The sequence below is a fragment of the Miscanthus floridulus genome, chromosome 7 (assembly GCF_019320115.1).
Source record: "Miscanthus floridulus cultivar M001 chromosome 7, ASM1932011v1, whole genome shotgun sequence".
NCBI lineage: Eukaryota > Viridiplantae > Streptophyta > Magnoliopsida > Poales > Poaceae > Miscanthus > Miscanthus floridulus.
In genome coordinates this window covers 14352180-14363289 of record NC_089586.1, presented here as the reverse complement: position 1 = coordinate 14363289, position 11110 = coordinate 14352180, and the positions used below count along the sequence as shown (strand labels likewise).

Sequence of the window (11110 nt, the reverse complement as noted above, 5' to 3'; positions counted from 1 at the left end):
TTAATTGAGCTTAGACAGTTTACATATGCCTATCTTATTAAAGCCTGCGAATGCAGCACAAAATGGTGGACAAATAATCTGAGGAAAAAGGAAAATTGAAACTAAACCATAATAACCTATTTTTGTGGTGTATTCAGTTTAGCTTTTTTTTATTTGTTTTCTACGAGGGTACTAACCAATGATTGATTCAAATTCAGTTTTCAGCTCCAAGAAAAGTGAAATGACCAAATAAACTGCATTGTCATATGCATAAGAAAGCATCTCTTTAGACAACCCCAAAAAACATCACAATAGCTATGTCATAACCCCTAGAATCCCTCCCACTTTGACTTTCCTATACCACAGCACAGAGCTAGTTCACTGCCCCTCTCAGGAGATATTATACTTGCATTAGGATTCACATTCTTCACAAAACATTGAATGATGTGTATCAAACATTTACTCCTAATCTATAGTTTCACAATCAAGCTTATCCAACCTAAAATTTTTATAACATTTTAATGAAAAAAAATCTTTGCAGCAATGTAATGGCACCATTAGCGTTTTTGTTACAACACAATAATCTGTACAGGAATACAAATCAAATAAAACACTACACTTTTTGTAGTTACAAATAGTATGGAATGAGCTTTTGTAGGTGTTTTTATAGAAACTTGGTGTAAATTTATGAGTGAGCAAGGTAACCATACCGCTGAAATAATTTCCTCCAAGCAGCAGCTCAGTCAACTGAGTCAAATTAGCAATTGTACTTGGTATTCTGCTGGAAAGACCAATATAAGATAGTGCCAGTGATTTCAGCTTCCTCATTGTGCCAACTTCATGTGGTATTGGCCCAGAAAGTTGACACTTCCCAATTGTCGGTGTTTCGTACAAGCACCGGCAAGTAAATTTATAGTAATGCGCGTTAGGCTCGGATGGTGCGCTAAAGGACACAAGATTTATACTGGTTCGGGCGGAACGTCCCTACGTCCAGTTTGCTGCTGCTTGTGTTATTAGCACCGTGAACGGTCTATAGTAAGGGGTACAAACTGTCGAGAGAGGGACTGGTCCCAAGTCTCTCTGATGGAGGGATTGAAAGGTCGTCAAGAGCTTCGTAGCCGCTTGAATGTGTGTATGAGTGCGTTCTATTGTTCGGTCCTATTTTTCCGTCCCCCCTGATGGAGGAAGCGCATCCCCTTTTATAGATGAAGGGGCTGGCTTTACAAGGGTGAGGGCTCCAGGATGTGTACTCTACTTAGTCATGTGGCTCACGTTTACCTGGTCAGGTCCTCCATTCTGATGAGTGCGAAGGAAGATAAGTGCTTACCCTGTTGTCGATGTCTCTGTAGGATGTCAGATTAATCCCATACCCTGCCGGCAGGGTATGGGCTGTAGTACAGTGGTTTTGACTTATGAGCCTCCCTCCAGCCTTGCTCCGCACGCCTTCTGGTTCCCATGATTCCTTGTTGGGAGAATTCGGGGTCGGGGTCCGGTGTAGCGCCGTGGCCAAGGCCTTCTGACTGGGAGGACCTGAGGGATCGGGAATAGGGCGCCGCTCCCTCGGGTCCACAGCGTGGTGACAGAATATCCGTCGTTCGTGGAGATAGCAAATCCGTTCTTGGAGCGTAGCGGTTGTCGTATATCTTCATTGGGTTCCGTGTCCCAGAGCTGAAGACGGCGCCTACAACTCTACAGGGTGAGACGCACGCACCTGTAATACCTTTTGGGCTCTGCGGCGCCCGGAAGGGTCTAAAGCATCAGTCCTGTCGTTCCCTGGCAGTCCTTTTCCTGCCAGGGCGCAGGGTATGGTCGTTGGAGCCATGGTTGACCCGAACGTCTTGTCTCGTCCTGTACCCATCATTATGAGGGATAGATATCGATCAGGGCGAGGCTCGTTCTGGGCCGTCGGGTGAGGCGGAGACCAATCCCTATCTCTTGGGCGAGACCTAACCTATCCCTCTGGAATCGGGCGAGGCGGAATCCATCCCTTTGCCTTCGGGCGAGACCGAGCCCGCCCTATAGGCGTCAGGGCGAGACGGAGATTAGCCTTGAGCTTTTGGGGCGAGGTAGGGTTATCCCACAAAGGCGTCGGGTGAGGCTGACCCCGCCCCTCCGGGGTCGGGCGAGACGGAATTCATCCCTCAGCCCTCGGGCGAGACCGAGCCCGCCCTCAAGGCGTCAGGCGAGACGGAGTTTTATCCCTCGGCCCTCGGGCGAGACCGAGCCCGTCCCGAAGGTGTCGGGCGAGGCGGAACCGAACTCCTGTCACTCGAACAAGGGATGACATGGAGCCCTTATGCGTCCAGAAGTTTTTCACGTTCGGTGGTCATCGGTTCCACCTTCTGGGGTACCCTGGTATTAGGTCCCCGACAGTAGCCCCCGAGACTCCAGGTGATTCGGGTAGAACCGCCTGGAGGGTGTTTTTGATTTCGTTGAAGCTAATTTGCCGGAGGGTGCGCGCGAGCGCACCCGATGGGTGTAGCCCCCGAGCCCCCGGGTGACTCGAGTAGAGTCGCCCGGGGGGTTGTATCGGCCCCTTCGCGGGTAAGGCTGAAGGACTTAGTTTTTCATCAACTGGGTGTTTTTCCGAGTGGGTCGTGGCGTCCCGTTCGCTGGGGACTGATTCGGTGCCGTCCTAACTGGTGCTTCTACCCTTGGTGGCGGATTGTTCGTGGATTCCTTCTTAGTTGGGCCAGCCGGTGAGTTGCTGGTCCCTAGGTGGGCCAAAGAGAAAAGAACAGGCCTTTGTGGCTTGCGCTTCCCCGGTGGGTAGAGGGTCCGGATTCGCTTGGGGAAGGCGAACCGTCCACCGAGATTTTTTGGGATGAGAGGATAGGGACTGCGGGCGCGTGTCCCGCGACGTGACGCGGTGGCGCGCGTGGCAGGCCCGGAGATCGAGGCGAACGGTTGCCCTTCTCGCGTTCGTCACCCCCTATAAAACCGCGGGGTTCGCCCCCAGGGTCCCGTGTTTCAGCTCCCCTTCCTTTGCGTTCTGAAACATCCGCCGCCAATCTTCCCAAGCCTCTCGCGCCCACATCGCCACCGTCGACCGGCCTGCGTTCGTGTTCCAGCCGCCGTTAAGCTCGCGCCTGCCCTTCCCCCCTACTGCTTCAATGGAGTTGTGGGGCAGATCAAGCATCACTTCCCGGCGTCTGGAGGGCCTCGTCCGCCGTGGTCCTTCTCCACCCACTATCCGCCGTCCAGGAGTGGTTACTCCCCGGCGACGAGGGTGAGCCGGTGCCTCCTGAAGGGTATGTCAGTCTCCTTTGCCATCTTCCATGAGCGGGGATTCGGGGTACCCGCGCATAGATTCCTTCAGGGGGCTATTAGATTACTATGAGGTAGAGCTGCAGCATCTCACTCCCAATGGGATTCAGCATATGGCGGCGTTCGTTGCCCTGTGCGAGGGTTTCCTGGGGATCGATCCCCATTTTGATCTGTGGTGGTATTTCTTTAGCATTAGTCTGTCGAAGAGGAAGATTGGGGGGAAAGAAGTGAATGCGCCGATGGGGTGTGCCAGCATTCATCTGCGCCATACCCGATCGAAGGGTTACCCGTACATGCGTCTGGCTACATCCAACAAGGGATGGCATTCGCAGTGGTTTTATGTTAGGGATGATGTGAGTGCCACCCTACCGAAGTACACCGGACGTCTTATTGTGGATGCTCCGGAGTCGTGGGGCTGGGGCGTCCAGACTAAAGACAAGAAACATATCTCCGACCTTCTCTCCGCCCTCCATGCCCTGAAGGGTCGGGGTGTAAAGGGGTCGGGGATTATCGGCGCCTACCACGCGAGGAGGGTGGCACCACTGATGGCGCGTGTGCTTCCCCTGCATCGGATGATGCCCGGGATATCGTTCGAGGGGACGGTGCTCGTTGACGAGGCGCTCCCTTATTCGGAAGTGGCGCAGCGTATCAAGGAGGCGACGGAGCCGACGAAGGATTCCGCTGGCAGGGTCCTCGACATCGTGTATCCGGTGCCCGGGCATCCTCCAATGCGGCCGAAGCCTGGGTTCTTCGAATTCGTAAGCCCTCTTCTCCCGCACTCTTTTCTTTCTCCTGAATCTCCCTCTTTTAACACTTGCTTTTGTAATGTTGGGGCTAGCCGAGGGGGCTAGTCTTCAAGGATAGTCCGGCCCCGCTGCCGAAGGACAAGGTTGTGGCGGCGGCGAATCGACTCGCGGCCGAGCGGGACAAGAAGGCAAAGGAGGAGATGAAGAAGGCGAAACGACTGAAGCAGGAGGCACGGGATCGGGGAGAGGACGTGAGTAGTGAGGATGACGACGATGATGATGATGACGATGACGACGACGAGGTAGCCGTCGACGTGGATTGGGGCGTCCTGGAGGATGAGGAAACGCTGACAAGTGGCCACCCACCCGTGCAGGGGCCCTTCGCTTTCCACGCAGAGGGAAGTGAATCAATGAGGTCGGTGGAGGCCGGCGAGTCCGCCGCTTCGCACGGCGTGCCGGCCGAGGATCGGTGGATGGGGGACGCCGGGCTTGCTGCCGCCGACCCTGAGGCGATCGTGGAGGGGGGTGGCACCGGAGCCACGCCTGGCTTTGGTGCCGCGCCTCGTGAGGTAATGGAGGGGAGCAGCTCCGGTGCTGCGCCCCGTGAGACGATGGAGGGGGACGGCTCCGGTGCCGCGCCCGACGAGACGATGGAAGGGAGCGACTCCGGCGCTGCGCCTGACGAGATGAACCCCCCTGCCCCGGAGCAGGGGGTAGGTATGAAACGGTCCCGTCCGGACGAGTCAGGGCAGGGATCTGGGGATCCGTCCCCAAAACGCTTCCGCCGGCCGAGGACGTCAACGTAAGCTCTTGACTCCTCTGTTTTCATCTTTTTTCCATTTTTATTTTGACTTAACGGTTATTACCTTTGTGTAGGTTCTTGCGGACGGGTCACCCCCTGGGGCTGGCGCCCAAGAAGAGTCTCGCCCTTCAAGTGGGACAGACGGCGTCGCCTGGAGCCACCCCTGTTTCGGGCAGGAGTGGTGCCGATGTCGGGGCCGCGTTGGCCGAACCGACGGCTGTCCATGGTGGCTCCCACACCCGCGGAGGTTACTGAGCGAGCGGTCTCTTCCGTGGCGGGCGTGGAACAGCCAGCCGAGGACCGCATACCGCCGGTGAAGGTGATCGTGACTGCGCCAAGCCAGGATCAGCCGGGCGCGGTCGTGGTGGCACCCGAGGGCGTGGTGCAATCCGCGCCGCCAGGCGCCCCTGTGGATCCGCCCGTGGCGCCCGAAGCGGTCCAGACGGAGGAGGGTCCAGCCGGAGGGTCCTCGAGTGCGGCGGTGGTGCCGCATAGGGTCAGGAGGGAGCCGCCACCGACCCCTTTGTCGGGAGGAAGCCGCTCCCCTGCGCGGGGGGAGCCGCCGCTCCAGTGGATGGCTGCTCAGGACCCGACGTCGGCTCTTTTCTCGCTCGATGATCATTCCGAGAGCATGGAGCGGGAGGGTCTTGACATCGGGATCTCGACCATGCTGAACGCCCTGGACCAGGCCAGAGGAGCCCTCCGTGAGATCGTTATCCCTACCACTCAGGTATTTTCTGGACTTTCTTCTTTCTTCATAGTGTTTTTGTGTTCTCGCATTCCTGATATCAGTCTTCTTCCTCCTCAGATTCTTGTTGCTCGTAGCCGGAATAAATCCCAATTCCTCCGCGAACAGAAGGCGGAGAGGGATCGCCTTTCCGAGGAGGCCCGGCTGCGAGCAGACTTGGCCGCCCAGCTTGCTACTGTCCAGGAGCGGGAGGCCCAGGCGCGTCAGGATGCGGAGGAGGCGCACGGGATGTTCGAGGACCTGTCGGCGAGGTCTAAGCTGGATGGAGAGGAGATTGCCAGACTCAAAAAAGAGCGAGACGAGCTGCTGCAGAGGAATGCCGCGGCCAATGAGAAGGCCGGCGAAGTCCTGAAGGAGCTGGAGATGGAGCGGGACCTCCGGCGGAAGGCCGAGAGTAGGGCCACAGCCCTCCAGCAGAAGGTGGACGAGGACGTCGAGGTGGTCCGCTCTCTCCGGGCGGAGCTTGATGACGCGGTGAAAGGAAAGTTGAGTGCTGAGAACATCGCCACCAAGCTGGAGAAAGAGGCTGCCTATACGCGAAGGGCCCTTCAGGTTGAGAGCGATGAGCACGATCTTCTACAAGCTGCGGTCGGGGTGGTCCTTAACGCCCTGAATGTGACGGAGCCGGTGGAGACCAGCCCGCTCGCGGCCCGTGTCGGAGGTATCACGGCTCGGGTGGGCCAACTTGAGGAGAGTGCCTTTCACGCCGGGATTACCCAGGCCTTCACCGTCGCCCACGCCCATTATGAGAAGGAAATAAACCTGAAGGTGATGAGCGAAGGCTTTCCGTCCACCTACGAGGATGAAGAGCTGGAGGAAATGGAGAAGATGGTCGCTCCCCTTGCGAAGAACCTGGCAGACAATCTGAAAGAAATGGTTCTCCCTTCGCGGGAGTAATTAATCGAACAATTTTGAGAACAGCTTATATGTAATATGTGGACAAGTGTCGGTACTTTTCGAGTCTGGACGCCTTTCGTGCTTTTGCGTCTTAATTTCGTTTTGTTTGATTTTTTGCGATTTCATTTTTTACGGTCTTACCAATATGTTCCCCTGAATTATGCCGCTGATTATAATGCGAGGAGATTGAGGAGGTAGCCGTACCTTAACAGCCCCCGAGTAAGGTCCGACCCCCGCACCTGCTGGGGTCGGGTGTTACTGGAGACCGGAATCGTGGTTTTGGTGACAATGGATGTCATCGCAATAATCCCCGCCCTGTCTTCCAACAGAAATCCCAACTGGGGACTTTATGGGCTCGGCAAGGTGGGGCCTTTGTCCCTGCATTGTTTGGCCCGAGCCCCCGAGCCTTGTTAGGGTCTGATAGGGGTCGGCCGTTATTTGCGTGTTACCCCGTCCTCGGTTTTCGCAATCGGAGGGGCTGAGGGAACGACACTTGCCTCGACGGCTTGAGTACCGCGCTCAACGAGCTCGCTAACGGGTACGTTCGTGCGGAATCCGGGTCCATCATTTGCTGATGGGGTCGGCAGAGCCCTCTGGTGGCACTCCACAACTTCTTAACCCGCCTCCCGGCAGATGCCTGAGTCGTTCGATAAGCTCAGGGGGCCCGATGGCCTCTCCTCGATGGAGATTCTGTGGGTTTGGCTCGAGGTTAGAATCGAACGAGAGAAGGTCGAGACGTCCCGGTTCGCTTCTGAGCGGGGTCGGGCAGGGCCGCTGGGGCTCGTCTCGGTTATCTCTCCCTGGCTCTGTTCGGCGTGAGGCGGCCTCGAGCCCTTTGCGGGCCGACCTTCGAACCTCAGCCTGTGGTTGCCTATATCGAAATGAGGCGACAGCCGTTTCGTGGTGCGACACGAATCGTTGGGATGCAATTTTTTGCATTTTGAATGCAAGATTTAATTGAAAGTAAAGGCGGTGACGTTACCTTGGTGGTATGAGTGGCGGAAAAGCTCCTACCAGATGGGTTCGGGCCCTGACGTTTGTGACGAGGTTGGAAAAACCTGCGTAAGAATTGCTATTCTTTGTTTTCGTGTCTCGGTGACAATCCGAGCTGTTCGATTAACTTGGGCAACCTGACAGCTTCTCCTTTGGGGGAGATTCTGTAGGCGGACCCCTCCGATCCCCTCTTTGGGAAGGCAGACGTCGAAACTAGAGACGCGAGGGGCGTTGAGCATGATTTTTCTGGTGAATAGAAACACCGTAGCAATCGGGGCGTAGGGTTTGCTAGTTCGTCCAGTTTTACCCAAAGCTTTGTGCCTGTATGTCGCGCCCTTAGTTTCAAGCGTACGGAGGGGTCGGGTGGAGAGGATGTCTAGATTGGTAGTCATCCTCGACAGCCCCCGAGTGATGCTCGCGTCCCTGCTATTTGACGGGGTCGGAATCTTGCGAACAAATTTTAACGCATAAAGTGAGAAAGCTGAGAGGCTTATCTTTCTTTGGTCGTTCGTTCGTCGTGTCTTCTGGGCCGAACGGCCGACCCAGGAGATCTGAAAGGTCCCGTCGCCGGGTCGTCCGTGGTCCTGCATGGGGAGGCGAAAAAGTTGTCTGCCTATGTGGGTGCCTTAATCGCCGCGTCCGGAGCGGGTCAGTGGCGGGCCATACCCAGGCAGTGTTCAGTTTGACCAAAGAGGGACGCCTCGTAGACCGGGGTTCGTCCCGTCACCTCTGGCGCGTCCCCTCAGATATCAATCAGCATTGATTGCGTATTAAAAAAGGGGAAGGGAGAGGGTTTTTCGTCCGACCTTTCGCCTTTCCTTAGTTACAGCGCTTCCTCTTTAAATAGGGAGGGGGAGAGGAGTTCTCATCCCACCTCCCCCTCTGCCTCCGAGCCGCTATCTCTCCTTCTTCTTCCTTTCCGCCAAACGCGTCCGTGCGTCGCGGTGGTTCCTGAGTGAGGAAGAGTAATGCCAGAGAGAGATAGAGAACTTACAAACTTGCTCGTGAGTCTGGTGCGTGATGTCGAGCCGGAGGTTATCCAACGTAGATGAGATGGTGCGCGCGGCCCTTGCTGAGGAGTCGCTGCTGCTGAAGGAAAAAAGGCGTCGGTGGGCGTCGTACGTCGTTGACTGCGCCGTCGTTCGCCTGCGCTCCTCCCTTGGCGGGAGGCGTTTCCTGCCCATACGCCGTTGTCAGGGTTATGGCTGGGGATGATGGCGTAGTCCCCAGACGCCATGGCGGTGGCGTTGCTGCCGGGGTTGCGGCTGACGACGATGGCGTAGTCCCCGGACGCTCCGGCGGAGGCGTCGCAGATGGTGGCGCCTTCGAGGATCCAGCGAAGATGTCGCCGATGGAGAGCGTGGCACGGCGACCGCAGTAGACGAGCTGGCCCGTGTACACGCCCCGGACGTCACCGATGGAGAGCGTGGCGCGGCGACCGTAGTAGTACTTGTGGTAGAGCTGAACCGAGACTGTAATGAAATAACGTTGTGGGGAAGCCCCCGAGTAAACAGTCCTCAGAGTATATTGTTCCTTTTTTGTAATGACATCGCTTTGTAAGTGGTGAATTTGTGCAAAAAATGAACAAAATTACATCCTTTGCTTATGGCAAGTCATTTTAACGCTTTCCAACTCTTCTCATGGTCTAAGTCATAGGAAGCTAGGAACATCCTGGGAACTAATTCTGATTGAACTGGTGAGCAAAGAGGTTGCAGCCGCTGGGGCGTGGGTGTCTCGCAGTCCTACCAGTTGTATTCAGAATTGGTTCCCAGGATCTTAGCCCTCGAGACTCGTTTACGAGGCGAATGGAAAACTTAGAGAATGTTTGTAAGTATAACACAGGGATTTTTTACAAACGTAATACTTGTATTACACATGACATATGTTACGATCACATGCCAGCCCCCGAGTGAGGTCTGACCCCTCGCGATTTGCAGGGGTCGGAAGTCACTAAGGATCGGGGTTCTGTTAAGACAAAAACTGATAAGGAAAAGTGTAAGCTTATTTTAAGGATAGAAACGACGTAGCTGCTCAATGTTCCAGGCGTTGGTGAAGACCTCGCCTTTGATGGTTTTCAACCGGTAGGCGCCTGGGCGAAGTATTTCCGCGACGATGTAGGGCCCTTCCCAGGGCGGGGAGAGTTTGTGGCGATCCTTGTTGCTCTGCACAAGACGGAGGACGAGGTCTCCGACGTTGAAGGCTCGACCCCGCACCCGTCGGCTGTGGTACCGCCGTAACGCTTGTTGGTACTTAGCTGAACGGAGGAGGGCGATGTCGCGGGCCTCATCCAGTTGGTCCATGGCGTCTTGGTGAGATGCCTCGGCTCCCTGTTCGTCATATGCTCTGATTCTTGGTGCTCCATAGTCGAGGTCCGTCGGGAGAACGGCCTCGGAACCGTAGATCATGAAGAAGGGTGTGTAGCCGGTGGCCCGGCTAGGAGTCGTCCTTAGGCTCCAGAGCACAGCCGGGAGCTCAGCGAGCCAACGCGCGCCGAACTTGTTCAACCGGTTGAAAATTCTGGGTTTGAGGCCTTGAAGAAGCATGCCGTTTGCGCGCTCGACCTGTCCGTTCGTCCGGGGGTGCGCGACGGCTGCCCAATCGATTCGGATGTGTTGTTCATCACAGAAACGAACGAATTTCCTACCGGTGAACTGCGTGCCGTTGTCTGTGATGATGGAGTTCGGTACTCCAAAGCGATGGATGATGTCGAGAAAGAACAGCACAGCTTGCTCGGATTTGATTGTGGATATTGGCCGAGCTTCAATCCATTTTGTGAACTTGTCTATGGTGACAAGCAGGTGGGTAAAGCCCCCGGGCGCCTTTTTAAGTGGCCCAACCAGGTCAAGCCCCCAGACCGCGAAGGGCCACGTGACGGGGATCATCTGGAGAGCCTGGGCCGGGAGGTGTGTTTGCCGAGCGTAGTATTGGCACCCTTCGCAGGTGCGTACAATTTGCTCGGCGTCGGCTACTGCGGTGGGCCAATAGAAACCCTGTCGGAATGCCTTCCCAACCAAGGTTCTTGGTGCGGCATGGTGACCGCATGCTCCACCGTGGATGTCGCTCAGTAGGAGTTTTCCCTGTTCGCTAGGGATACAAAGTTGCAGAATTCCGATGTGACTTCGTTTGTAGAGTTCGCCCTCTACAAGAACGAAGGATTTGGCGCGTCGCGCGAGCCGTCGGGCTTCTGTCTTGTCGGTTGGTAGTACGTCGTGGAGGAGATAGTCGAGGTAAAGCGTTCTCCAGTCATTGGGAAGATCGGACTCCATTGCTGGGTCTTCTTCAAGCTCCATGACCTCGGGGTCGGGAGGAGCAGTTGGCGGATCGGCCTTGGGGGTCGGACTTGAAGGGCCATCGTCGGCTTGTTCCGACCCCGCATAGCGTACCGAGGGTTTGTGTTGATCACTGGCAAAGACGCCTGTTGGAACTGGCTCTCGGTTGGATGCTGCTTTTGCGAGTGTGTCGGCCGCTTCGTTGAGGCGTCTGGGGATATGATTGAGTTCGAGGCCGTCGAATTTGTCCTCCAGACGTCGGACCTCTTGACAGTATGCCTCCATCTTGATATCGTGGCAGCCTGACTCTTTCATGACCTGGTTGACGACCAGCTGAGAGTCGCCCCTGACGTCGAGGCGTCGGATGCCCAGTTCGATGGCGATTCGTAGGCCGTTGATGAGCGCTTCG

At 56.0% G+C, this 11110-nt stretch overlaps 1 protein-coding gene across 1 annotated transcript; it reads left to right on the top strand.

Annotated features, from left to right (window-relative positions):
* Positions 1–4981: 4981 nt before the first annotated feature.
* On the top strand, positions 4982–7259 carry LOC136466570 (uncharacterized). Its single transcript, XM_066465015.1, has 2 exons — positions 4982–5524; positions 5603–7259. The coding sequence occupies exons 1-2, from the start codon at positions 4982–4984 to the stop codon at positions 6437–6439; spliced, it is 1380 nt and encodes a 459-aa protein (XP_066321112.1). The 3' UTR covers positions 6440–7259.
* The last annotated feature ends 3851 nt before the right edge of the window (positions 7260–11110 follow it).